Here is a 27,528-nt window from a genome sequence, read left to right as displayed (position 1 = left end):
CCAGCTTCCTCTGTCCTTGCAGACCCGGTGCCCTCCCTGACCTCCATCCAGGTGCTGGAGAATTCCATGCCCATCACCTCCCAGTACTGCGCTCCAGGGGATGCCTGCAGGTGGGCTTGGCTCCTCCCCTTCAGGTGATAGACACCCTTCCCCCCCTTTAATGGGGAGCTTCCCCCACAAGGAGGGACAGCCTTCTCCAGACCCCTGGGTGCTGATAGACTGGTTGGGGGCTGAGGAGTTGATGGGGGAGGAGACTTCGGCAGGGTGGCCCGGGGCTGAGGAGCCAGCTTTGTCCCTGCAGGCCTGGGAACTTCACCTACCACATCCCTGTCAGCAGCAGCACCCCACTGCACCTCAGTCTGACCCTGCAGATGAAGTGAGTGCTGGGGTGGGGAGGGGAGGGCAAGGAGAGGTCACGCAGATGTGCCACTGCAGAGCCTCGGGTGTGAGGGCAGGGTCTGAGCCTCCCTCCTGGTCCCTCGCAGTGGGCCCAGGCCCAGGCAGTTTGGGGGACAGGGCCCAAGGAGGGATGTGAGGTTTATCACTTGCTTTGTGGTGAACTTGCTACGTGACCTGGCAACCATGGCCCCTCTGGGCTTGTTTTGCCTCTGTAAAATGGGGGCTCTGCCTCACAGGGGCTTCGAGGACCACATTGGATGGTGGATGGGAAGGCTTTGTACCATCTAGGACCCCGTTTTGCTTTGTCAGCAGGCTGGGTGCAGAGTCGGTGCTTGTTTGGGGAGTGGGGTGGGGTTTGGTTGGGAAGGGGCTGGGGTGAGGGACTCTGAACTCCCTTTGTCTGCTAACTGGGCCTCTCCCCAGCTCCTCCTCCCCCGTGTCCGTGGTGCTGTGCAGCCTGACATCAGAGGACGAGCCATGTGAGGAGGGAAGCTTCCCACAGAACCTCCCCACCCACCAGGACACCCAGGTACAGGGCAACTGGGGAGCTGTGGGCCAGCCAGGCCCCAGAGCCTCCTCTTCCTGGTACGGCTGGGCCCCAGCCGGTGGGAGAGGGTGCTGGGAGCCAGTCAGGGCAGCCACAGAAATGTGGGCCTGCCTTTGGGGCCTGGGCCTCTGCACCTGGGGAGGGGCCGTCCACAAATGGGCCCACACATTCATTCCTTCCACTGTTTCTGACCAGCTCCCACCCCTGCCCCTTAGAGCCCTCGGGAAGGGAAGTGTTCCATTGGGCCAGCATGGGATGTGTGCAGCAATTGGGACAGGCTGGGTGCCCTGGAGTCCATGGGAGAAAGGGCTAACCTGGCCTGGTCTTGGGGTCAGGCAGCCGCTTGGAAAAGTCACGTTTAAGATGAGACTTGTGGGATGGTTTGGGGTCAGCCAGGGAAAGCAAAACGGGCTGTGTTCCTGGAGTAGGGAGCAGTGTCAGTCGAGCTAGAGGCCAAGGGGAATGTGGTGTGTTGGCAGAACTGGAAACATGGTGCGCTGTGAGTCGGGGAGGTGGACTGTGGTCCTGACTCAGGTTGGGAAGGGGTACTGTTAGAGCTGCCATTTTGGAAGATCTCTCAGATATCTGGGCCCTGTCACTGTCCTGCTCTTCACTGGCTGTGTGACCAGAAGTTATGACTGTCCCTAACGTCTGACAATTAGGATCTCTGGTAGCATAGTGCCTAAGGCATTTGACTGCTAACGAGAAGGCTGGCGGTTCAAACCCACCAGCCACTCCTTGGAAGGAAGGTTGGGCAATCTACTTCCATAGTGATACCGCCTCAGAAACCCAAGGAGGGGTCGCTATGAGTTGGGTTCGACTGGATGGCAGTGAGTTTGGTTTGTTTTTTTAATGTCTGACAGACCACTAGTTTCCCTTTGGGTCTAGAGTCCCTGGGTGGAGAAGCTCAGGACATCTTAAGGAAAGCATTGATAGGTCTTCTCAGCAATTCTTGTTTTTTCAGCAAATATTGACTAGGGCTTCCTCTATCCAGGCCCTCTGCTGGGCCCAGCTGTGGGGGAGAGAGAGGTAGAAGAGACACAGGCCTTGCCTTCTGGGAACTTACACTCTAGCACGGAGGAAGGACATGCAGAACATAACTTGAGGAGAGGATGGGGGGGCGTGGCCAGGAGAGACCCAGGCTGTGGCCTGCAGAGGAGAGCCTGGCAGGGCGCTCACTGGGCCTGGTGCTCAGGCCCCACCCACAGAACACGAGACTAAGCCAAAGCCTCAGGTAGGCTCTGGGGAAGCTCCCTGCAGCTACCCTGAAAGGGAGAGAGCCAGTTAGACCTGGGTTTGAATCCCAGCTCTGCCACAGGTCCACTGTGGCAGAGTGACTCCTTTTCCACACCTTTAACCTGTTGCTGTTGATTCCAACTCATAGCAGCCCTTTAGGACAAGTAGAACTGCCCCGTAGGACTTCCAAGGCTACAGTCCATATGGAAGCAGAATGCCACATCTTTCTCCCGCAGAGCGGCTGGTGGGTTTGATCCCCACTCTTTTCAATTAGCAGTTGAGTGCTTAACCACCGCATCACCAGGGTTCCTTCCATGTCTGTGAGATGGGGATAGCAGCACTTACCTCATTGGGTTGTCACTTTCAAGACTTAAGGTGCGCCTGGCCCAATCTATGGTATTTTCAATCACCTCATATGCATGTGAAAACTGGGCAATGAATAAGGAGACCAAAGACTCGATGCCTTTGAATTGTGTTGGTGGAGAATACTGAAAATACCATGGACTGCCAGAAGAACAAGCAAATCTGTCCTGGAAAAAGAGCAGCTGGAATGCTTGTGGGAAGTGAGAACAGTCAGACTTCATCTCACCTACTTGGTCATGTTGTCAGAAGGGACCATTCCCTGGAGAAGGATGTCGTGCTTGGTAAAGTGGAAGGTCAGAGAAAGAGGAGAAAGACCCTCAGTGAAATGGACTGACACCGTGGCTGCAACGATGGGCTCAAGCACAGCAGGGGTTGTGGGCCCGGTGCAGGACTGGGCAGCGCTTCATTCTCTTGTGCATAGGGGTCACAGTGAGTTGGAATCGACTCGGTGGCACCTAACAACAACATTGGGTTGTAGTGATACTCCAGGTGGCTGAGAGAGAAAGTAGTGTGAGACATGACTAGAAAGGGGGCAGGGCCAGGGGAGGGGCTGTAGACTTGGGAGAACTCAGCACAGGGGGTGGCCACCATTATCCCCAAAGCAGAAAGGGCTGCCTCTCGCCTCCTCTCAAATCTCTCTGCTTTTCCCTTCATAAAACCTGCCACAGACCCCAGGGCTGCAGTGGCCATGGTGACAGGGATGCTGGTTAGAATGGGGCTGGGGACCGTCCTGACCCTTGTCTCTGCTCTCTCCAGGGCACCTCCCACCAGTGGCCAATATCCATGCTGTCCTTCCGTGAATTCACCTACCACTTCCGGGTGGCACTGCTGGTGAGCACAGGGACCCCATCGACCCCAGAGGGCCAGGCACGTGGGGAAGAATGGGGGTTTGCTGACCACATGGTGGAACTTGAGGCACGGTGTCAGGCAGTGTCAGCAGGGTGAGTGTAGACCCCCAGAGCCACTTCACCTGTTCCCACTGCCCTCCTTCCCAGGGTCAGGCCAATTGCAGCGCAGAGGCCCCCGTCCTGCCGGCCACGGACTACTACTTCCAGTTCTCCCGCCTCTGTGACTGAGCTGCCTCCCCGAGGCGGCAGCACAGCAGGGGCCAGGGGCCCCCAGCCCCCTTCCACACTGGATGCAGTGACGTTACACTGGAGCTTGTGCCGGCCAGCTCTCTGCCGGTCACTGGAACGCCCTCTGCGGTGACTAAAGCCAGGGCTCGGCCCTTCCCGCGACTGGTCAGACTGGAAGTCCTCACACTGGAGTTGCTGTTCCTGCTGGGAGCCCCTCACACATAGAGGAGGGAGCCAGAGCTAGAGCCCCCTTCCTCAGGGCTAGGACAAGGCCCGCACACATCTGTCCAGATGTGATGGTTGCAGGGCTGTCTTGAGATGTCACAGAGGCAAGGGGAAGCCTGTCCCACTCTCCCTACCTCCCCTTTCAAGACTGGGAGCGGTCCTGCTTCTGGGAGAGGATCAGCCTGCCTTTGAGACCAGTTGGGGGCTGGGATCCAACCCTCAGAGACTTGGCTGGATCCCTAAGTTAATGGAGGTCAGAGAGCCCTAACCTCATAGCTGCTCCCTGGGGGGGTGGCTTGATACTGGACTTCTGGGGTTTGACTGTTACACTGGACTTGGACTTCTAAGCTTTAAGCATGGCCTAGGGGTTGGTTTCTCCCTGGGAGAGCTTGGCTCCCAAGAGCCCACGGGGCAGCTGGGGCCAGCCTTGGCTGGGCTGGAGACATGTGCCTCATGTATCCTTGGTGCCTGGGTGAAGCCACCCTCAGCTCTTAGCAGGCCTGAACCAGTGGGGGCCAGTGGGCTGGGTAAGCCGTGGACCCTTGAACCTAGAGTGCCACCCTAGGAGGGGAAGTTCCCTCGTAAGCCCCCAGTGTTCCTGGGGACTCCCAAGTTCACAGTGGGTGTCCGCGACTCCATCACTCTCAGCAGAGAAGCAGGAATCCTTGCAAGACAACAGTCTTGGCTGGTAGGAGGAGGCAGATCGCTTTCGCTGTAATGAATTACTAAAATGCACTTCAACCAGAGCAGAAAGGAGCGGGAGGGTGGGGCTGGAGCCCTGGGGCGGCATCTGGGAAGCCTCAAGGCAGCGGTCCCATCCTGCCCAGCCCCACCACCGCCAAGATGCTGTTCTCGTCTTCACGCCTGTCTACCAAGTGGCCTTCCTCAGTGGGGACCCATGCTTGGCAGTGGGCCCCGCCTCTGCCCACCCTTCCGGGAGCAGAGTTGGGGGCTTGGGCTAGTGAAAACGCTTCATCTCAAATGCCATCTTCATTCACATTGTGAGCATGTCCTGGGATGTTCTGGCTCCTAGGCATTTAGTGATGTGTGTCCTGGGTTCAGAAGTGGCCTCTGCTATCCCTAGCCTCTGGTGTTGTGCCACCTCTTTGGGAATCAGGCCTTACCCCATCCTACCTCTCGTTCCCAGTTTGAATGGGAGGGTTTTCTGTGTGGGGGAGCAATAGAAGCCACCCCTCTACCATGCAGCTCAAAGCACTTAACGGGGAGCCCTCCCTAGGGCTGCAACACCACAAGCCTGCCCCCTGTATAGGAGTCTGGGGCTTCCTCAGTGGGGAGTGGGTGTTCCTGGACAGCAGCCCCTCAGTCCCTAACTGGAAAGTGACCCTCCCTCCACTGCCTCCTGGAGCCCATCTGGACATAGCATGGCCCCAATCTGGTTAGCAGCTGGCTGTTTCCAGGCCTGGGAAAGGTGTCCCCAGTGCAGAGGCTGGGGCCAAGCTGGGGCTCCAAGCTGCTTGAGGGGGTCAGCCTTGGACCAAAGTTGCCTTATGCCCAAGGTAAAAGGGCTTCAGGAAGACACAGGGCTGTCAGGCTGGCACTGCAGAGTGGGGCTGGGGGCGGTCTCAGCTCCATCCTCCATCTGGGGCCCAGCAGCCCAGCCTCCCACCCTCGTCCTTCAAGCTTCAAGCTGTACATAGGGCCTCACAGTGCATAATTCCCCTGCCCGTTCTATGTTGCGTGCTGTCAGTTCCGACTCATAGTGACCCTAGAGCCCCCTTAAAAGCCTGCGTGTTCATAGAACCCCTGCCCTGCGTTAACTCCCATTCCCGCTCCCTGAGCTCTGACTCGTATTTATCATGTACCAACTCTGAGGAGCAGCGAGGGGGCAGCCTCAGGCCTGCCTGCTGCTCGTCACCTGTTTGTTTGTTTCTCGAGTAAATATACGTATATAAATAAATGTATAAATACTGCTTTGTATCTGAGCTTGTCTCTCCGTCTCCTCGAGACTGTTCTGGTGGGACCGAGTTATGTGCAGCCAAGGTCGGATGGAACTCGCGGTTCTGGGGTGTCTGGCATCTTGGGGGCTCTGCGGGGGATGCTCTGCAGCCCATCACCTTTATCTCGGCTTCCTGGCAGTGCTGGGAACAGGACTTGGCAACCACCCCACTGGCCACACCTCTTTCTTCACACCGGCTGCTGCCCAACCTCGGTTAAGAGAAGCCACCTTTGGGTAATGCCTTATGAGGGCGCCCTGGCCCAGAGAAGGGTGACTACATGTAGCAGACGGGATGGGCCCAGGGCAGAATTGATTGGGGCAAGTCCTTGGAGGGGTTTCCTCTCGACATGATGGCAGTGGGCAGGCATGGACCCTTCCTATCCACTGGCGAGCCTTAAATGCCCATGGCATGGATGTCCTTCCCATAACCCTGACCCCTCAGGGGTGGAAGGGGCAGGACTGGGGAAGTAATGTCACCCCAGCAGCACCCCACCGCCACAAAATGGCATCAGACAGGATTGTTACACCTTTGCTTTTATTTTGAGCAGCAGGTGGGAAACGTCCAGCAACAGTAAAAAATAAAAACCTAATTTACAAAAGCAGGGATTCAGTGAGGCCGCCTGGTTGGTACCTGAAAGAGGAATAGCAAAGTGAGACGAATGACCTTTCTTTCCCGCACTGAACCCCATGCTCCAGGGGCACACCACGGGCTGACAGGCACATGCCTTTGAAGCTGACCGCCTGGAGCCAATTCTCAGTGACTTGCGATTATCTGCAAGTTTTAAGTCCCAGGTCCTGGCAGCCTCTCCAAGTCCCTGTATCAGCATGGGAAGCCTGTGCCCAGATCCTGACAGGGTACCTTCTCACCCAGACTGAGGCCTTGGGAGCATGGAGAAACCAGAGCTGACAATATGGTCACTTGCCTCAAATCCCCAGGTCTATTCTGACTCACGGTGACCTCCGTGTTCGAGAGTAGAACTGTCCCACAGGGTTTTCATGCCTGTGACCTTTCAAAAGCAGACTGGCAGACCTGTCTTCCAAGGTGCCTCTGGATGGGTTCAAACCACCCATCTCTTGGCTAGTAGTCGAACCATCTGCACCACCCAGGGACTCCAGCAGGGACAGGGAAAGAGGCACATGCGCCTAGTGTCCCTATGCATTCTGCAGAATCTATTAACCAACGAGTCAGACAAGAGTGTGAGGACCCTGTAGATGTGTCAGAAGCCTTCTCCAGGCTGTGCCTTGGAGGTTCTCACATCCCACCCTGACAAAAATCTCACCCTTGAAGTCACACGTAGATGCCGACCCAGAGCAGCAGGAAGAGGACCCCAAAGCCCATGAAGAGTGAGGCCACCAAGGAGATGAGGAGCTCTTTGTAGATATCTCGCGTGTACTTGGTGGAGGTTACCTCATAACTGTGTCGGGTTGTTAAGAAGCCAAAGGATCAACCGCAGGGTGCAGGGTGCCTGGCCAGTGTAATGCTGGGTGAGCAAGGTCTGGATTACGGGGCTTCTGGGAGGCTTGTCTGGCTCAGTGGAGCCAGACAGAGGGGCCCAAGAAATGCCCTGGACTCTAGTGAGTCATCCCAGCCCTCCACTACCCAGGAAGAAAATGAGGCCCAGAGGGGTTAGGTCATGTGCCCCAGGCACACAGCTAACAAGTGGTGGATCTAGGACTAGCCTTCAGACATCTGAGTGTACCCTCTCACCACCTGTCCAATTTCAGCTCCCCTATCCCCATCCTGCACTCCAGCCAGGTCCTCCGCTCACTGTCCTGGAAATCTCAAGTGCAAACTGAGCTCACTTAAACTTGGAAAATAAGGCCATAACCTGACCTGGGGCCTCAACGGACTTCCCCGGACGTCCTTACCTTCCCTCAGCCCCAAGCCAACGTACAAGACTGGCAGGGTGCGTGTACCCAGTGTGGTTTCTCCCTCAGCATCCCACTGACTGCTCAAGGAAAGGATACACAAAGAACCAGGCGGTGAAGAACATGCCAATGGCCAAGAGCACGACGGTCAGATGGGGGAAGACAGCCGGGTTCACCGGGCTGGTGTACCTGCTCATGGCCTCGAGCTCCTAGGGAGGACATGAGATCAGAGACATCAAAGACTTCCATGACTTCAACCTGGGGATTAGCAAGAGCTCTGTGGTGCTGTGAACCAACATCAAGGATTCAATTTACAAATGACAACAATACCAACAATAATTACAATGATCTCTTAAACTAAGGTAACATTTTGTCTTTTTAATGAGACAAGAAGGGCAGCTGAGACAGAAGGGTAATAAGCTGTAAATTAACGGCCCCAAACAAACTCTGAGGCCAGTGACCCCTATAAAGATGTGGTGAAATGGACGGACCGTCTGCCTGGAAGAAAGCCCGTACAAGAACCATTTTCTAATGCCTCAACTTGTAGAGGTTCGAGGCACACATGTCTGAAGACACCGGGCTGAGAATCCCCGCGGTAGGTCCCCGAACCTGGACGGGACCCAGCTCTCAACCCACCACATTATTAAGGCATCTCAGGATCTACAGGCAAAAGACACCAGTTAAAATTCCGGCACTGTCAATTAACGTGAGCCTCAGAAAAGTGGTTATAATGATATCGATCTCACAGGGTCGGTGTATGATTTCAGAAAGATGCTGCTGCTGGCACAGAATAGCTGCTCAATAGGTGTCTGTCTCCTTCCTAAGATTATAGGGAAGACGATGAGGTAATGCCTGTGAAAGAGAGCTGGAACCGTTAAGTTCTGTACACGTGTTAACTTCCATTGTCACTCATCAGCCAACGCTTTTAGCATCCAGAACATAACAACTCTAGAGAAGTCAACTAAACCCTTTGTTCTTCGAGACACTAGAATTCAATTCAGTAAACATTTACCCCCCCCGAAATCGATCAAGACAATCGCTGCCATTTATTGAGCCTCTCATTGCAGGCCCTGTGTTTGGCACCGGGAATACAAAGATGAATAGACATCATCCCAGAGCGAGACACACGTCAGATGGAGGTCACTAGGAGGCGTGGCAGATAACAAAGAAGTTCGTGAAACGTGGTAAGAGGTCTGTACAGAGCTGTGGGCGCTCCCGGAGGGAGCAGCCAAGTGCCTGAGAGTTGGAAATGCTTTAACAAGATGGTATCTGCCGGGGGCCTTACGGGATGAGAACGAATTTGGCACGGGTAGAAAAGAGGTAACAGCTTAGGCAAAAGGTCCACGGCATTACAAGCACCTCACGCCCTCCCACCCTCCCAAATCTCGCGTTCACAAGCCCAGAGTGATCAAAACCTCAGCCTGAGTCCACAGCGAGGGGCTTCCGTTCCCCGCCCCTCAATCTAAGCCGCAGGATCCAGGATCCTCCCGTCCCATGGATCTCGGGCGTCTAAAGTCTCCTTGAGAGAAACAAGGTGTGAGGCGAGTCATAAAGGTCCTCCGTAGTTTTGTACGGAATTCCCCTCAACCCTCTCACCATTTCGCTGGGCACTGGATACGCCGCTGCTTTGCCACCGGAAGAACACGTCGGCGAGAGTCCGCGCCCTATTCAGTCGGAAGAGGAATTGTCCCCCATGCAAGTTGCATTGTGGGACTTGTAGTCCTGTAGTTTGAGCAGTAGTGGCGGGCGGGCTCTGCGGGAGTCTGGTGTGGATTTGGAAGAAGCAGTGGAGAAAGCTAGTTCAGGGTCGCAGATAAAGTTCGTTCATGCTGGCAAGACCATTTTCCCTTTGAGAAGCTGGCTGAGGGGGCCCGGGCCTGGACTACAATCCCCAGGAGGCTGTGCGCAGCGAAGAGGTCACGTGACGGGAGCGCGGGCTTTGGAAGACGGAGTAACTTGGGCCTGCTAGCCGCTTCGCTGGGGAGATTGTGTGGGCTTTAGCATTGTCTTCTGCAACACTTCGGTCGATACCGGGCCAAGCGCTAGCTGCCGAGGCCTCGCGCTCCAAACCCCAGGTGAGAGTCTACGGGAGCCACTTACTGGAGATACGGGTTCCGCTTTGCGCTGCTTCTGTGGGTGGTCAGGTCTGCCGGGGGAAGGCGAGAGCGCTACTATCCCTCTCTGAGACTTAGACTGTTCGCGTAACCTCCGAAGGCTACTTTTTACATCTGTGGAAAGAGGTATTAACTTCCACCTTTAGGGTCGCTAGGTGTTTTTACTGCGATCCTGGATGAAAAACATTTCTTCAACTTCGCTTATGTGGACACTTTTCCCGTCTACCCCTGTTGCATGTTGCGGAGGATAACACACTCTTAGTGTACACCCGGAGCCCTGGGGGTGCAGTGGTTAAGCGCTGGCCTGCTAACCGAAAGGTCGGCGGTTCCAACCCACCAGCTGTTCCACGGGAGAAAGATGTAACAGTCTGCTCCCGTACAGATTACAACCTTAGAAACTCTATGGAGCTGTTCTCCTCTGTCTTATAAGGTCAATATGAGTCAGATTCCACTCGAAGGCATTGCGTTAGTGTACATTCTAGCAAAACAGCCAGCTCGAGACCTGAACGAGGTCAGAACGGATTCTGGAGGGAGACCTCAGAGCATCTAATGTATGTGATGAGTTTTACATCTCGGTCAGCTGGTGCGGTAATCCGGCAGGACAGGCATGGTTATCAGTGTTATTTTATAGCTGAGCACACGGAGCGTAAGTGACTTAATGATGCCACACTGATGGTCAATGCTGGAGCCCAGATTCAAGGCCAGAGCTTTTGCCACTGCTGTTCACAGGGCAAAGGGCCTTGGATGGCACAAAGGCTTTTTGCTAAACAGCTAAGCTAGAACATTGGCGGTTTGAACCCACCCAGTGATACTACCGGAGAAAGGCCTGGAAATGTGCTTCCGTAAAGTTTACTGCCGAGAAAGTCCTATGGAGCAGTTCTGATCCGTAACACATGAGTCAGAACAGACTGAACAGCAACAGAGTTGGTTGGTTTTATTCACAGGGGAACTAAAGTGAGTTGCATCTTGAAGGAGAGAGGGGTAAGGGGATGGTAGGAGGTGGGCACAATTGAACAAAATTGAGAAAGGGTTGGCTTACCACAGTTTTGCTACTGGGTTTCAAGACTGTAAAGGTAGTTTGGGAGCCGGAACACGGAAGATCTTTTTTTTTTAATTTAATTTTATTAGGATTTGGGTGAAGATTTACAGAGTAAATTCACTTTTCATACAGCAGTTCACATATACTTTGTCTCATGTCATTGACCAAAATTTACAATGCAGCAGCTCCCCTCCCACTTCCTCCCCATAGTTACCTCCTCCCAGTGTCCATCCCTTCATACTCTTCGAGAGGCCCATTGTCTGCCAACCCTGTATATGATCTTGGATACACTCTCCATTTAGACATACCTAATTGTTTAGCTTGTTCACCCATCTATCCGTCCCTATACCCATGTTTGCTTTCATTGACAACTCAGTATTGTATTTACAAAGGGGTTCATATTTGTTGTTTGTACTGCCCATGTAACTCTCTCTGTCTTTCTCATCCTCAATGCTGCCATATTGGTCACTCACATTTGGTACATTGCCCTTCTCTTCACCCAAATCAATATTTATCTCTATCTATCTAACAGCATTCCCTCCCCTTCCCTCCCACCCCTGGTAACCAACAAAGAAAATGTCCTCCAATATATAAACCTTTCCTTAACTTTCACAATAACGGACTAATACAATATTTGTCCTTTTGTGACTGACTTATTTCGCTCAGCATAATGTCCTCCAAGTTCATCCACGTTATGCGGTGTTTTGCAGATTCTACATTATTCTTTAGCATTGCATAGTATTCCATTGCGGAACACGGAAGATCTTGATGCCGTGTTGAGGTATTTGGACTTCATTAGAAAGAAGAAAGTAATAAGTCACTTAGAACCCTGTGAAGGAACAGTGGGAACAATCAGATGGCCTTCTACAGTATTTCTTAGAGTGTTGGATGCATACCCGCCAGTGGGTACAAGATGACTTTAAATGATACCCCAAAATTCATTTTTGATACACACTTAACATATATTAAAATTATAATACAATACAAATAGTAAGATATTGTTTATGATGAATTCTATTTTTCAACTAGTTTTACTTTAAAAAAACAAGACAAAACTATGTCTATTGAAAGAAATTTTTAAGTTAATGAAAGTACAGATTTTAATTGAGTGTGGCAAAAATTGTGAGGGTTGTTTAGGCCTGACTGTGGCTTAAGAGATACTGATTTAGGGACGACTTGATACGCAGCCTGAACCACTGAACTGCAGTAGTGGGCTGAGTGACTACAGTATGCTAGGCCCCAAAGATCTGTTCCTGGGGTGGGGTACTAGCCATGGATTTCAGATTTAGTGATGACGTGAAAATTCAAAGAAACTTAAAACTCTTAACAAAATCATGATACAAATAGAAACTGTTCAGTGCCGGGGGGTCCTGAAGGGAGCAGGGTGTGACAGCCACATTACCCTCATTCAGATAGGTTAGTGTTGCCAATCCTGCAAGGCTGCTGAGAGGAGGTGAGCCTGAGGATTGAGTTTAATGACTGATGTAAAGACACAGAGAAGGAATGGACATGTTCAGTGATTGGCAAGAAGATAGATGCTCACTCTCGTATGTTTATTTGACTGCTTTATACATTTGGCTGGGTATGTGGTTGCTTTTGTGCTATCTCATTTTGCCTTCTTTGTGTACCTGATACTTGCCTGTTCTGGGCTCAGTTGTGCTATTACAATCCCTGGACTCCTTAAGCTGAGCCAAGCCCTCCTTTGGACTTCCATCGTCCTTGATGCAAACATCTGCTATAGCCCTTATTTCCTGCTAGATTATACCACTAGCTGAGCCACAAAACTAAGCTTCTGAAGCACATTGACATCATTTTATTCCTCTTATTCATGATGCTCAGTAACTTAGTTAATATTCCTTGATTGACCGCTCCTTCGAGATCATGTTTCTTGAGTGTGGGGACCATGTTGTGCTCATCTTTTCAACTTTTGTAGTGCTCACTTGGTCTCCTTGTTTGCTGAATTTGTTAGCTGAAGGTATAAAGTTGGTGAGATAGAACCAATTATAACCCTTGTTCCTGTTACATCCTTAAAATTCCTCTTCATTGCCTGTTTTTTTTTTTTTTTTAAGCTGCTCCTCTGTGTTGCCATGGGAATTCAAGGCCTGGCCAAACTGATTGCTGATGTGGCCCCCAGCGCCATCCGGGAGAATGACATCAAGAGCTACTTTGGCCGCAAGGTGGCCATCGACGCATCCATGAGCATTTATCAGTTCTTGATTGCTGTCCGCCACGGGGGCGACGTGCTGCAGAACGAGGAGGGGGAGACCACCAGCCACCTGATGGGCATGTTCTACCGCACCATCCGCATGATGGAGAATGGCATCAAGCCTGTGTATGTCTTTGATGGCAAGCCACCCCAGCTCAAGTCAGGAGAGCTGGCCAAGCGCAGTGAGCGGCGGGCTGAGGCAGAGAAGCAGCTGCAGCAGGCTCAGGTGACTGGAGCAGAGGAGGAGGTGGAGAAGTACACTAAGCGGCTGGTGAAGGTCACCAAGCAGCACAATGATGAGTGCAAGCAGCTGCTGGGCCTCATGGGCATCCCGTACCTGGACGCGCCCAGCGAGGCGGAGGCCAGCTGTGCCGCCTTGGTGAAGGCTGGCAAAGTCTACGCTGCGGCCACCGAAGACATGGACTGCCTGACCTTTGGCAGCCCTGTGCTCATGCGGCACCTGACTGCCAGTGAGGCCAAGAAGCTGCCCATCCAGGAATTCCACCTGAGCCGGATTCTGCAGGAACTGGGCCTGAACCAGGAGCAGTTTGTGGATCTGTGCATCCTACTGGGCAGTGACTACTGTGAGAGCATCCGGGGCATCGGGCCCAAGCGGGCTGTAGACCTCATCCAGAAACACAAGAGCATCGAGGAGATCGTGCGGCGCCTCGACCCCAACAAGTACTCTGTGCCAGAAAACTGGCTCCACAGAGAGGCCCAGCAGCTCTTCCTGGAGCCCGAAGTGCTGGACCCAGAGACTGTGGAGTTGAAGTGGAGCGAGCCAAATGAAGAAGAGCTGGTCAAGTTCATGTGTGGTGAAAAGCAGTTCTCCGAGGAGCGAATCCGCAATGGGGTCAAGCGGCTGAGCAAGAGCCGCCAGGGCAGCACCCAGGGCCGCCTGGACGATTTCTTCAAGGTGACAGGGTCTCTCTCTTCAGCTAAGCGCAAGGAGCCAGAACCCAAGGGATCGGCTAAAAAGAAGGCAAAGACTGGGGCAGCAGGGAAGTTCAAAAAGGGGAAATAAAAAATATAGTTCCCCTCATTGCATCTCCCTGACCCCAGAATACTCTGAAAAGCTCGAGTTCGAGCAGCCTCCATCGGGGTGGGGAGAAAGTCTTGCTTCTCTAGTGCGACCTTTCTCAGTAGTGCTTTTCCCTTTGTCACTTGACCATATGGCAGGTAGGCCACTGAGGTGCTTTGTTTTCTTTGTTTGCTCAAGTAAGTGTGTCAGCTTCAAACCACTTCTCAGGCGGTTTAATGGACAGTGAATCCATTGTTATATGAAAATGAAAGCAGCAAGTTTTTGAGAAAGGAGAGGGAGATGAATGGTGGAGACACAAGACTCTAGGGGAATTATTTCCTTGTTGGCCAACTGACGACAGTGGAACCAGCCCTCTGCTCTCCCTCCTTCAGCCTTGATCCCACCTGAACAACAGGAAGACCAGCTCCTCAGGTGGGAAGAGCTGCCGAGAAGTAAGACCTGGAGAAGGAGCCCCTGGAGTTGGCAGCAGGGGTTGGCTTACTGGCTGTGTGTCTAGGGGTGGATAGAAACTTAAACCTGCTGTGTGGAATTTGCGTCTTTACAGTGGTGCTTCAGAGGAATGAGATGGAGAAGTTCTCATGGCCTCTGAGGCAGTCAGCCGAGTTGGCGACTTTGGAATAAAAGGCTGATTTCTGTATGCTTTTGTTTCAAAGATATGAGGGGAGAAAAATAAAATAGTAAAAATAATCAGAATGTCATGTTCTTTGAGAACGTTTGAAAACACCTGGAGGGCCCCAGGCTGCAGACGGAATGTAATGTTCTCCTTTTCACCTCAAGCTAACTTGTTGGAACTTGTACCCTATTATAACAGATTGTTTAAGAGTGGCCACTAGATGGCACCGTGTCCCATAAAATGGCCACAGTAGGTGCTAGTGGTATTTCAGCCATTTGGAGGAAGAGGCCTGTTTTAACTTCCTGAGAAAAGTGGGGATTTTTTGGGGGGTGGTTGTTGTTATGTGCCGTCGAGTTTTGGGGGGGAGGGGAGGAGAATGATCTGGGTGAAAGTTTACAGATCAAATTCATTTTCCATGTAGCAGTTCATACGCATTTTGGTTCATGACATTGACTGCGATTCCCCACAGTGTAACAGGTCTCTTCCCATTTCCTCCCTGTAGTTACCTCTTCCCTATACTGTACTACTGTTCTCCCAGGACCAATCATTCTAAGGAGTGTATCTACCTGATGTAAATGTTTACCTTTATGCCTGTCTGTTGTTTGGCTGCAAGCCACGGGAGTGAGTGAGTGCAGTTCTAGACCTGAAGGGTAACTAAGGACTGTAGTCTTGGGGGGGCGGGGGAGTCTCACCAGGCTCTGTCAGACCAGTAAACCAGGTCTTTTTTTTATTATTATTTTTTTTAATTGTGATTTGGGTGAAAGTTTACAGAGCAAATTCATTTTCCATACAGCAGTTCATGTTTTGTTTCATGACATTGATTGCAATTCCCTACTGTGTACCAGCTGTCTTCCCACGTCGTCCCTGTAGTTAATCTCTTCCCTGTTTCCTTCGTTCTGTGCATATGATTTTGAGTTTTGTTCCACATTGTTGTCCTACTCTATCCAGGATCTCCTACACTGATCACTTTCGAGTGGTTGACAGTGGTAGCCAGGTACCATCTAGTTCTTCTGGTCTCCTGGTCAAATAGGCTGAGGTTCACCTGGTCCGCTAGTCCCCTGGACTAATTGTTTCCCTGCATGTCTGGTTTTCTTCATTCTTTGCTCTGGATAAGAAGAGACCCATTGTTGCATCTTGATGGCTGCTTACAAGCTTTTAAGACCCCAGTTGCTATTCACCGAAGTAGAATATAAACCAAAACCAAACTCACTGCCACTGAGTCTGATGCGACTCGTAGTGACCCCTCCTTGGGTTTCTGAGGTGGTATCACTAGGGAAGGAGCTCTGGTAGCATAGTGCCTAAGGCACTTAACTGCTAACCAGAAGGCTGGCGGTTCAAACCCACCAGCCACTCCTTGGAAGGAAGATGGCGCAATCTACTTCCGTAGTGATATGCCTTGGAAACCCAAGGAGGAGTCGCTATGAGTTGGGTCCAACTCAACAGCACATAACAACAACAACAATCACTACGGAAGTAGATTGCCCAACCTTCCTTCAGAAGAGTGGCTGGTGGGTTTGCACCTCCAGTCAAATGCTTTAGGCACTATGCCAGCAGCGCGCCCAAGTAGAATATAGAACAATGTTTTTGTGTTGTATGTTAATGCCAGTTGAGTTTGATGTCCCCTGTGACCATGGTCCTGAGCCTACGAGTCCAACACCTCCATCAGGGTGGTTGACTTTGCCTAAAAGTATAACTTCACCCCATTTGTTCTAGTTATGTGGACATTCTGACAGCATATACATGTACGTATGTAGAAGTATCATCTGCCAACCTCATATACTGTCATGGGTATATTGCTGGGAAAAGAGTTTAATAAATTGAGTGGATTTCTAGTTTTCCATCTAATCTGTGAGATAAAGGAAAAGCCTCATGATTTACATCAGTTCTTCCATGTTCTTAGATGCAGTCAAGTTGGTTGTGATTCGTAGTGACCTTATGTACAACAGAAGGAAGTACTGCCCTGTCCTGTAACCATCCTCACAATCCTTGCTGTGTCTGAGCCCATTGTTGCAGCCACTGTGTCAGCCCATCTCATTGAGGATCTTCCTCTTTCTCACTGACCCTCTGTCAAGCACAATGCCCTTCTCCAGGTACCTGTTCCTGAAAACAACTGAAGTCTTGGCATCCTTGCTTCTAAGGAGCATTCTGGCTGGCCTTTTTCTAAGACAGATTTGTTTGTTTTGGCAGTCCATGGGATATTCACTATAGTTTGCCAACACTGTAATCCAAAGACGTCAATTCTTTGGTCTTCCATTGTCCAGCTTTCACATGCCTGTTATGTGATTGCAAATACCATGGCTTGGGTCAGGTGCACTTCATTCCTCAAAGTGACATCTTTGCTCTTTAACACTTTAAAGAGATCTTCTGCAGATTTGCCCAATGCAATACGCCTTTTGATTTGATTGCTGCTATAGGCGTTGATTGTGGATCCAACCAAGTAAAATCTTTGACACCATCAGTCTTTTCTCCGTGTATCATGATGTTGCTTATTGATCCAGTTGTGAGGATTTTTATTTTCTTTATGTTGAGGTGTAATCCATACAAAAAGCTGCTGTCTTTGACCTTTAACAGTAAATGCTTCAAGTCGTCTTCACTACTCCATAGCATCCAAGCATTTACCAGTTTAATAACTTGTGACAGCTGCCATTCAAAATTACTCATTCTTTTTATGACATCAAATTCAGGTTGATGTCCCTTGTAGAGATGGAATGTGTTTCTGTACTCAAGTTTGTATAATCCTGATGAAGCGTGAGGGGGGCAGTCTTACTTGAGTTTTTAATTGTTTAGCACTGGTATCACTACCTTTTGAAGTTGAGGACACTCAGCTGAAATTTAAGTTGACAGACTACAGTTTCACATCTTTAAATGAAACAGCCTATTTTTCAGAGAAAATCATACATGGAATCTTAGGCCATGAGAGCTCTGGCTGAAGCAGGTATGGGATATGGGCTCCCTGGCAGGCCCCTTGTAACTAGAAATTCTTTACAAACTAATGATGTAGCACAAAGTTCTACAGTGAAAGGTGAGCTCCTTAGGGCAGCAATCTTGTTCAATGCTGTATTTCCAGTAGTAGACGATGAATGAAACAGATTTGCCTAGTTTGAACCAGTTCAGTCACAGCTGATGCTGTGAAATGGGAACAGACTCAAATCGAAAACGTGGGTATACCAGAGCGACAATTGTGACAGGAAGAATTACAGGTCAAAGCCCTGGGGTGGGAGATGTAGAAGAGATGTCAAGAGCCCTTTCAGGAGCCTGTTGTGGGAGATTGGATTATTGCCAGGATGGTGGAGAGCGACACATTGAACGTGGTGTGGTGGCCTGTGAGCCGGGCACCATTGTTTCCCACCGCTGGCCAAGAGATTTGGTTGCTTGTGACACACACCCTGACCTTACTTTCTAGAACGGAGATTAAGTTTGTAGCACAGCATTGATCTGTAGTTTTCCTTCCAGTATACCCACATTTTACAGCTTCAGGTCCCTTTTGATTTCGTTTCCTCAGGCATGAATAAATGGGGAAGAGCCAGTTCAAAACCCTGGTTTGAATCAGGCCATGCTTGTAACGTTTTCTAATAAGTAATTTCATTCTAATCCTGCAGTCATGGTGATAGGGCCAAATGGTGAGACTTCTTCTTAAAAGAGTTACATCCTTGGTACCAAAAAAAAAAAAAAAAACCCCACAACCTACTGCCATCAAGTCAATTCCGACTCATAGTGACCCCCTTTTGGGTTTCCGAGGCAGTAAATCTGTGGAGGTGGATTGTCCAGTCTTCCTTCCGCAGAGTGGCTGGTGGATTTGAACTGCCAACCTTTTGGTCAGCAGTCAGATGCCTTAGGCACTATACCACCAGAGCTGCTGTATGTCCTTGGTATAGTAGCTCATCAAAGGCTGGTACCCTGGGGTAGTCAAGCCTGTAGTGGTTTCATTTTTGAACTGTTGCTTAACTTTGGCCATATTGCAGGGAAAATCAGTTTTGCCTACATATTTAGCATGTTCTAAGGGGAGCTCTGGTGGCGTAGTGCCTAAGGCATTTGACTGCTAACCAGAAGGCTGGTGGTTCAAATCCACCAGCCACTCTTTGGAAGGAAGGGCGGGCTATCTACTTCCGTAGTAATGCTGCCTCGGAAACCCAAGAAGGGGTCGCTATAAGTTGGGTCCAATTTGGTGGCAAATAACAACATATGGTCACTGTGAGTCGGAATCAATGGTAACAGGTGTGTTGTTTTCAATATCGACACAGAGTGCCCTGGTGGTGCAATAGTTAAGTGTTTAGCTGCAAATCAAAAAGTTGACAATTTGGATCCACCCACTGGCTCAGAGGGAGGCAGACTTAGTGATCTGCTTCCATGATTACAGCCTGGGAGACCTGATGAGGCAGTTCAGCTGTCACCTGGGGTCACTATGATTTGAGAAGTGACTCAACAGGACCTAACAATATTAGCACATGGGGTCGCCATGAGTTGGAATCAATGCCTTGGCAACTGGTAGTAAATATATTGTTGGCGCTCAGACCAGAAAGCTATTCTAGTCAGTGGAGGGTTAAAAAGGCGGTGCTTGTAGACCACCTCTGAAGCACTGCACCTGCTGAGGAAGATGTAGGCAAATAGGATCTATGGGGACTATTGAGGCGACAGGAGTTAGAACGGACAGAGAAAATGATGCACAGTGGAAAACTGAAGGACAAGGGTGAAGGCACTGCCTCGGAAGTTGGAGGAAATGGTGCAGAACTTGGCATTTGTGACCCCGGCAGTCTAGCACACAATACATGATGATGATGTGGGTAAAAGGACGTCATGAGACAGAGTTGGCCTCTTTGCCTTGCCAAGCCTTGCCATGGTGTTTTCTGGAAGACCCTCGTGCTTCCTCCTGACCAAGGGGCCTATGCTAGGGGGCAGGGGATCTTTGCAGTGACCTGTGTGTACAGTGAGGGCACCTGTATACACATGCACAGGTGGTCGTCTTGGGTTACAAAGGAACAGCCTCCGTTTGGTCAAAAGTAGCTTTATTTTTCAGTTTTACTTCATCAGAACGGGGTGACAAACTGGCCCACACAAAAAGAAGAGTGATAGCAGGACTAAAGAAAGAAAATGCCTCCAACCAAGCGGCAGGAAGATGGAAGTAACAAAGATAAAGAAGCTACATAAAAATGAGTTCAAATGTTAGTTCTGCCATGACCCGTGTGACTGGATGTCCCTCCTCCTCTCTGAGCCTGTTTTCTCAGAGTTTGTCTTTAAGATTTCACATTAACACGCTCATTCTGAGCCTTCTGTCAGCACCGTACCCCATGCCACACAGTGGCCATGTGGGAGACTACTGGTACTGGCTGAGGAGAGAAGGGCACAGTGGTTGAGATGCTGAAGACTTGGTGTTGGCTCACTGGAGCCCCACTGGGGTTGCAGTCTGCAACCCAAGGTCAAATGGCTTGAGCAGGCTGGTGACCCCAGTCTTAGGTGACAGGGAACAGAGATGGGGAGGGATCAGCACTGGGTCTGGAGTGAGGAGCCTACTGAAAATAGAACTTCAATTCTAGTCATCACTTCTCTACCCAGTTTGTTTTAAACTGTTTCTCTAATTGGCAGTTCTCAATCTGCCCAAATGGAAAAAGATTTGAACCCTCCAACCTGTACTCCCCCCAGTGCTCTTCCTCCCTCGTCTGTTTTGGCAGGTCCCTAAGAAATGGGCAGCCTCTCCACAGAAGCCTTTAACCCCATCCAAACATGCCCTTAGGACCTCATCTTCCCTATTGTCTGCTAGACCCTTCCAGAACTAAATGTGCAATCTTTTGGGGCTCTTCTTCCTTCCAGTTTGAGGTTCTCCTTTCCCAGTGGGCACAGTGCTCAGCATAGTTTGAGTGGATGCTGCTAAGCGGCTGAAGACACAGTTCCTTCACCTGGATCTAGAGGCTGTAGGTCTGGTGGGAGGAGGCCAGACTCCTACATTCACTCTCGAGAGTGTATGCTTTGTAAGAGATTAGCCTAATTTCTCACCTGGTCACCAGTAAAGTAAAATGCTCGAAACAGAACAGATAGAGTAAAATGTTGAACTATAGCACTGGTGATCCCAGAGTTTCCGTTTTTGAGCTTCCTGTGTTTCTGGTTTGGAACTATGAAGTGATTGTGTTTAACCCACTGCCCCTTCTCAAAAGCATCGTGCTAACGTTAATTAGGTCTAGGCCATTTCTGCCTTTATTACTGAAACCTGTGTTTCACCGGTCACCTGTGTGCTGACTGTTTGGTTACCCTTGGAATTACATGTGGGGAAGCAAAGGGAGACTGTTGGGAGCCCTGCTTGTTTCTAGAGGGAAAAAGAGTTAGCTTCCCATCTGCTCACTGGCTTGTGGCGCAAGCCTTGGACTGCCAGTCCTGGTAATGGCCTGGCGAGAAGAGGTGAGCTGCAGGGGTTGCAAAGGCAAGAGCTAGGGCCTAATGTCCCCTTTGTGCCCTGCATGGAGTTCAAAGCCACATTCGGTGGTGCCACAGTCCTATGGGGCCAGCCTCTCCAATACTATAGCCCTGGCCTCTGCCCTGTCTACCTCCGCAAGTTGGCAATGGCTTTTCTCAGGAGCCTGAGAAATATACTTTGCACACATAGGTCACACCAGGGCCTGGACAAGAAGCTGGAATCCCAGGCTTCAGAATTCTAGGCACAAGGTTCAGCTGCTCTGTCCTCCAGCTTGTGAACCTCTGAGATTTACAAGGGAGGGTGGAGAAAGAAGGCACTGAGAAGTAAGTGGACCAGTGAGATGAGTTCAGCCCTTCCCTGGGTGGGATTTGAACCTGAGTCTCTCCCTGACTCTTCTGGGCTCAGTAGATCCCCCCTGTTCTGATGCCTGCCCAGCTCCCTCTTTGCTCACCAACCACCTGTATCTACTAAATGAGAAAAAGGAAATAAGCAAACTGTCCCTCATCCCTGAACCAACAGCAGCTTTCTTCCTGGAGGGTTAGGATGCCCCCCACCCAAAGTCTTAGATCTGGGCCTAGAAGATAAAGGGGAGGGCTCTGAGTCAAAGCCTGTATCTCTCCAAGCCCACCCCACCTCTGAATGAGACTGTAGTGGCGTTGTCCCTCAGCTCCCCTCTGCTTTGGCTTCAGAGGGTCCTCCCCGTCTTCCAGATGGGGACGTTAGTGGTGGAGATAGGCATCCAGCCAGAGTTGCCCCGACTCCTTCAGTGAGCTGCAGAGACAAAAGAGAGCAATGCGTGAGACCATAGAGCTGAGCCTGAGAGCTAGCCCACCCACCAGTCCACTTGAAGGCTTTCCTCCCCTTCCATTCGGAGACGCATGGCTTGGTAAGCAGCGCTGGGGTGAGCTCCAGTGAGAGCAAAGGCCTGACCCGGCCACAAGAGCAAGAGTGCCTGGCCACTACCACAGCGACCTCCATTCCAGGGGACTGGGAGAACTTGCGGTGGCTCAGCAGCCCACACTTACCACCCATCCCACTGCCTCTGCCCCCCTGGCTGCCTCCCTCCCAGCCATCTTCCTGGCTCAGACGCTCACCGGATGATGTCTGCAAAGGCCGAGAGCAGGGGCTTGCACTGGTACTTGATGCCGTGCTTGACACACAGGGACTGCACCAGGGGGGCCACTTTGTGGTAGTTGTGTCGAGGCATCGTGGGGAAGAGGCTTCAGGGAGGACAGGGGAGTCAGCGGCTCTTGCTGGTTGCTCCTCACTCCCCCAGGCTGAGACACCCCCACCTCAGGACCCTGCTTCCCAGGGCCCCCTACTCACTGGTGTTCAATCTGGAAATTGAGATGTCCACTGAACCAGTCATTGAAGAAGGACTTGTGAACGTTGCATGTTGCCAGAAGCTGAAGGGAAAGGTCAAGGGAGTGTGTGTGTGGACATCAGGTGGAAAGGCCAGCCAGGAAAAGCTTGGGGAGAGCGCCCCTGGCCGGTGCCTTCATGTGGCAGCAGGAACGAAGCCTCAAGCTGAAGCAGCCCTATTTGGGGTCTTTTTTTTTTTCTCTCCCTGTTACTGCCTCCCTCCTCCCCTCCTATGCCTGTGCCCACCCACCCTTTCATTAGTTATGTACGTCCAGGTCTTCCAGGTGACCTTGCCTTACCTGGGTGGTGAACCAGTCCCTGTTGCGATCATGATCAATATGCATGGGGATGTGGTTCATCTGTGTCACCCATACAAACCAGTTGCTTTCCAGGAACCTGGTGGGTGTGGCCAAGACAGAAACTCCATGCACAGCCAAGGCTCTCCCCGCTCAGGTCACCGCTCTGCCCTGTCTGCCTTCCACTGCCAGCACCTGAAACGCCCCTGCTACCAAAGACCAGACTGGTTCCTCCCACACTTCTGGCTTCCCATCAACCCCTTCTCTCCCATCAGATCCTACCTGACCATAAAGAAAAGACCCAGGAAGCCTTTCAGTCCCAACAGTGGCATGTAAGTGAGGGCGATGCGGACGTAGAAGGTGACCATCCAGGCCAAGTCCTGCAGGGAGGAAGGCAGAGGGCTTGGTTCCTGCACAAAGCTACCCTCTCCCTTCAACTCTGCCTACTGCAGCCCTTCTCCCAGGCACCCGGACTGGAACACTTGTTCCTCTTCACCTTCCCTCCCATAGGGTGACAGTGCCCCTGTCTCCTTGTCTTCATTCCTAATGGCACCACCCCAGCCCTCCTTGCCTGTTGCTTTCAGAGGTACCCAGGCCTACCAGGTTTCCCTGCCTCCAGCTTCTCACCTACCATCTAAATCCTTCAATGCTTTTTTTTTTTTTTTTAATTAGGATTTGGGTGAAGATTTACAGAGTAAATTCACTTTTCATACAGCAGTTCACATATACTTTGTCTCATGTCATTGACCAAAATTTACAATGCAGCAGCTCCCCTCCCACTTCCTCCCCATAGTTACCTCCTCCCAGTGTCCATCCCTTCATACTCTTCTGCACCCTGAGCTATCTCCCTGTGCATAAGCAGCCCTTCCTTCTCCCATGATTGTTCTCTCCAGGGCGTGTGTCTACTCCTTCAATGCTTTTTAATGCAGCCAACAGAAACATCCAGACCATGGTACGGTCTATGCCAGTGCCCTGAGCAAATCTCCCAACACTTCTCTGTATGCTGAACCAAGCACCCTACTCTTGCCTACCCTGGAGCCCACTACAACACGTCCACTGGTCACACTTGCCCCTCACTTTCCAGCTTCTCTGCTTGGAGTCTGTCTCCCCCTGACCCTCCTCTGCCTGTCCTCCAAAGCCAGCCAGGAAGCTGCCTTCACTAAGCCTTTTCTGCTTTCCCGGCCAGGTGCAGCCAGGCCCTTTGTGGAACCTCCAGAACCTTCTGCCTGTACCTCGTCTCTTTTACCAGCCACACTGTCTTTCAGCAGAAGTGTCTGAGAGTAGGCATAGTCTCTTATTCACGCCTTGTCCCCAGTGCCTGGCACTGCCCGGCAGAGAGCCTTAGGAGGTACTGGCTGAATGACATTAGGCGTTGAAAGGCAGGTTGCCTGCTGGGCCCAAATCATTTCATACACGAGACAGGGAGTATCTATACCTGGTTCTCCAGGAATTGAGATCTACCTGACGGCAACTGGTTTGGTTTGGTTTAATACCCAGCTCCACGGTTTTGCTCTGCATCAGGGCTTTGTAACTCCCCTGGACAGCCCCCTTTCCCTCCATCGGGGCCCTTGGAGACCAAGCATGTGGGCCTCTTGTGCCACGGATACTCACCACCCATTTCTTCCGCTGGACAACGAAATAGAAAATATACCACTGGAAGTAGAGAGGCAGCAAGGCTGGAGGCCCAACTGGGGAGGAAACGGAGGCAGGGGAGGGGTGAGCAGTCGGAGGGGCACTATCAGCCGGGCGGGGCTGGAGACACAGCCTCAAGCATGGGGCTGCCTCACCAGCCCCTCCTGTCCCCCTTCGGCTGCCTTAGTGCGCCTCAGTCTGTGGGGACGGTCAGCATTGAAAGTGAGGGGGAATGTGAGTCTGAGAAGGCAAAGGTCCCCAGAGGATGCCAGGGAGGGTGAGGGGCGGGAGTGGCATTCTTTTCCTGTGGAGGAGGGCGCATACAACCTGTCTCTTCCACACCTCTGCAGGGCACTGCCAGAACCCCACATGGCCCTAGCCTTCCTTCCTGCCGGGCCTAGGCTTGGCCCTGCAACGCCCCGCCCTGTGCCCCTGGCTGGCTGACCGTGCAGCTCCCTCCACAGGTGCAGCAGGAAAGCAGGTCAAAGGGCGCCCGGCTGATGGTCTACGTGCTGAGCAGCTCACTTCCTTGCACTCAAGAGGTGAACTTGTGCTGCTGCAACGGGAAGCCCTAGAGGCAGGCTGTGGGAAGGTGCGGAAGGGCTGCTTCGGGAAGACAACTGGGAATTTAAGAGCTGACTGCGGCCTCCGTGCTGCCCCGTGCCCCTCCCTGCATCCCTTCATTGTCCCCTTCCTTACAACACCCACCCGTGGCTGCTCTGCTCCGACTGACATGGAATCTACAATCCACCCCCTACACATCCACAGTCCTCCATTGGAATGGTTGGCCACGAGCAGTTGGGATAAAGCCATCCCAACTAAAATGAGATCAATCAGCAGAATCCCTCTCTCCCTTCTTTGGGAAGGGTGTCTGAAATTTTAAAGGAGTTTTTTAAACTCAACTTTTAGGCATTATGGAACAAACTTTTAAAGCAGGGAATATAGAGTTGTCTTCAGAAAGCACTTCAGATGACCATAGATGACTGCCTTCTCTCCCTCCAACAGCTTTTCTGTTCGCTGGTAGGGTCCAACCGTCGTATAGCTTTCTGTTCCTTTCTTTGTTCCCCTGGGGGGTTGCACTGGCCCTCAATGGGTCACCTTGGCCCAGGTCTGTTTGCCCAGGTTTAAGATTTTATCACTGATCATGCATTTCCTTCATTGGAGCTAGGATGGCATTAGAGGAACCAGTCTGTCTTGAACACAAATGAACTTTAACCAAAGAGCCAATCTGGTGACTTTGCTCACTGGGGATGACAGATGCTCCCATACAGGGGGTACTGGGTGGGGGTGGGCTACTTCCTCCAGCCCCCTTAATACCTAAACCTTTCTAGAGCCTTCAGCACCCCTACCCCCACTCCAAGGCAGCCCCCCCATTCTCACCCCAAGGCAGCCCCCTTACGCTGGATGAGGACACTCACTCAGGAAGAAGTATTTGTGCTGGTGGTTGTATGGCATGTACTTTTTCTTCTGTTTCCCAAGCTGTGAATAAAAGCAAACAAATCAACATGCACGGGGCAGCAGTCACTCATCCCCCCCATGACCTTGGCTTTCTCCTGTTAGGAGTCCACTCCAGGGGCTGTCAGCTTGTTGGTGCTACTGGAAGGCTCCAGTAGGCCCAGTCTAGACTCCAGCACAGGGGGCATAAAGCCCTGGGCTGTGATCTGGCTGAGTGCACCATGCCACGGCATGCAGCCATGGCCCCCACCCCCACGAGGCAGTCACAACATGGTCTACAGGTTCCTTATGTTCACCCAAAGGCACTTTGTCCCAAAGTGTCCACGCCCCACCTCCTTCTCCCCTTGGTAGTCGTTTTTGAGGTCTCCATGGACAACTGTTCCTGCCCTCTACAGTCAGCTCCTGATCCTCCCCATCAGAAAAAAAAACCTTTTTTTTCTTCTTGACTTCAACACATGAGTAGCCATCTAAGACAGAACTATTGGTCTCTCCCTTTTCGGAGCAAACAAGAGTGAAGAAAATCAAAGTCTCAAGGAAACAATCATCCAAAAGACTAATGGACCACACGAAGCACAGCCTCCACTAGCCAGAGATCAGAAGAACTAGATGGTGCCCAGCTACCACCACTGACCACTCGATCAAGGTAACAGAAGGTCCTAGACAGAGTGAGAGAAAAACGTAGAACAAAATTCAGAATCATAAAAAAGATCAGACTTAATAGTGTGATAGAAACTGATGGAACCCCAAAAACTATGGCCCTCAGATACCCTTCAAGCCTGGAATTGACCACCACCCCTCCCCACCCCCCTGAGGATCATCTTGAAGCCAAACAACAGGCCTGTTTAGTGAACAATGACACGAGGAACGTGCCCCTCAGAACAATCACACGAGACCAATGGCAGCGTTTGCCAAGAAACAAAAGTTCAGAAGCTGGAAGGGGCAGGGAAGAAGGATGGAAGGAAAGAAACGGAGAACCCAGGAAGGAAGTGGGAAGAGTGCTGTGACATCGAGGGATTACAACCAATGTCACGAAACAAAATGTGTACGAATGGTTCTGTGGAAAAGTAACACACTGTAAACTTTCACCCAGATGACAATAAAATGTTCAAAAACAGAAGTGTTACTAATTACTAAGAGCTTTATGCCAGTAAATGCACTGCTTGCAACGCACCCACCCAAGCCACCCACTGAGCGGCCAGGGCTGGGTCACTGTCTGCACAGTGTTCACCATGTTACACATGAATTAAGTCCATGCTGAAACTCACTGCCATCAAGTCGATTCCAACTCACAGTGACCCTACAGGGCAAAGTTCAACTGTCCCATAGAGTTTCCAAGGCTGTAAATCTTTACAGAAGCAGATGGCCTCACCTTTGTTCTGCTGAACGGCTGGTGGGTTTGAACTCTCGACCTTTTGGTTAGCAGCTCAGTGCTTTAACAGCACCATCAGAGCTCTATTGTGGTTTGAGTGAAAGTTTACAGAGCAAATTAGTCCATGCTTCAAAAAAACCAAACCCACTGCCATCAAGTCAATTTTGACTCATAGCAACCTCCTTTGTGTTTCCAGCCGCTCCTCGGAGGGAAGGTTGGGCAATCTACTTCTGTAGTGATACTGCCTGGGAAACCCGAGGGGTCACTATGAGTTGATCAACTCCACCGCATTGCATTTTTTTTTTTTTTTTTTTTTTTTTTTGAC

General features: G+C 51.1%; 4 protein-coding genes across 4 annotated transcripts in view; 2 read left to right on the top strand and 2 right to left on the bottom strand.

Annotated features, from left to right (window-relative positions):
* The window catches only part of MYRF (myelin regulatory factor), a 40,815-nt gene extending 37,194 nt beyond the window's left edge, over positions 1 to 3,621 (top strand). The window contains exons 25-29 of the mRNA XM_042781523.1: positions 23 to 110; positions 302 to 376; positions 823 to 928; positions 3,302 to 3,376; positions 3,541 to 3,621. Coding sequence (XP_042637457.1) covers positions 23 to 110; positions 302 to 376; positions 823 to 928; positions 3,302 to 3,376; positions 3,541 to 3,621 — 425 coding nt within the window. The remainder of the gene's footprint in view (positions 1 to 22; positions 111 to 301; positions 377 to 822; positions 929 to 3,301; positions 3,377 to 3,540) is intronic.
* Positions 3,622 to 7,091: 3,470 nt separating this feature from the next.
* On the bottom strand, positions 7,092 to 7,875 carry TMEM258 (transmembrane protein 258). Its single transcript, XM_007944895.2, has 2 exons — positions 7,772 to 7,875; positions 7,092 to 7,218 (listed from the first exon to the last, which is right to left on the bottom strand). The coding sequence occupies exons 1-2, from the start codon at positions 7,867 to 7,869 to the stop codon at positions 7,092 to 7,094; spliced, it is 225 nt and encodes a 74-aa protein (XP_007943086.1). The 5' UTR covers positions 7,870 to 7,875.
* Positions 7,876 to 12,912: 5,037 nt separating this feature from the next.
* On the top strand, positions 12,913 to 14,055 carry FEN1 (flap structure-specific endonuclease 1). Its single transcript, XM_007944894.2, has one exon. The coding sequence runs from the start codon at positions 12,913 to 12,915 to the stop codon at positions 14,053 to 14,055; it is 1,143 nt and encodes a 380-aa protein (XP_007943085.1).
* Positions 14,056 to 21,808: 7,753 nt separating this feature from the next.
* The window catches only part of FADS1 (fatty acid desaturase 1), an 11,555-nt gene continuing 5,835 nt past the window's right edge, over positions 21,809 to 27,528 (bottom strand). The window contains exons 6-12 of the mRNA XM_007944893.2: positions 25,798 to 25,858; positions 24,359 to 24,435; positions 23,030 to 23,127; positions 22,751 to 22,847; positions 22,416 to 22,495; positions 22,184 to 22,309; positions 21,809 to 21,860 (exon numbers count right to left, since the gene is read on the bottom strand). Of these exons, the coding sequence (XP_007943084.1) occupies positions 21,809 to 21,860; positions 22,184 to 22,309; positions 22,416 to 22,495; positions 22,751 to 22,847; positions 23,030 to 23,127; positions 24,359 to 24,435; positions 25,798 to 25,858 (591 nt within the window). The remainder of the gene's footprint in view (positions 21,861 to 22,183; positions 22,310 to 22,415; positions 22,496 to 22,750; positions 22,848 to 23,029; positions 23,128 to 24,358; positions 24,436 to 25,797; positions 25,859 to 27,528) is intronic.

Source organism: Orycteropus afer, unplaced genomic scaffold, assembly GCF_000298275.1.
Source record: "Orycteropus afer afer isolate SDZICR_OR568_19922 unplaced genomic scaffold, OryAfe1.0 scaffold00130, whole genome shotgun sequence".
Classification (NCBI taxonomy): Eukaryota; Metazoa; Chordata; class Mammalia; order Tubulidentata; family Orycteropodidae; genus Orycteropus; species Orycteropus afer.
Note: the sequence above shows the minus strand (reverse complement) of the source record. Positions and strands in the feature narration are given on the sequence as shown.

Excerpts from the sequence above, each read along its gene's own strand:
- TMEM258 (XM_007944895.2), bottom strand. The coding sequence starts at position 7,869 with ATGAGCAGGTACACCAGCCCGGTGAACCCGGCTGTCTTCCCCCATCTG. Across the intron at positions 7,219-7,771 it reads TTCACCGCCTGGTTCTTTGT|TTATGAGGTAACCTCCACCA; the intron begins GTATCCTTTCCT and ends AACCCGACACAG.
- FEN1 (XM_007944894.2), top strand. The coding sequence starts at position 12,913 with ATGGGAATTCAAGGCCTGGCCAAACTGATTGCTGATGTGGCCCCCAGC.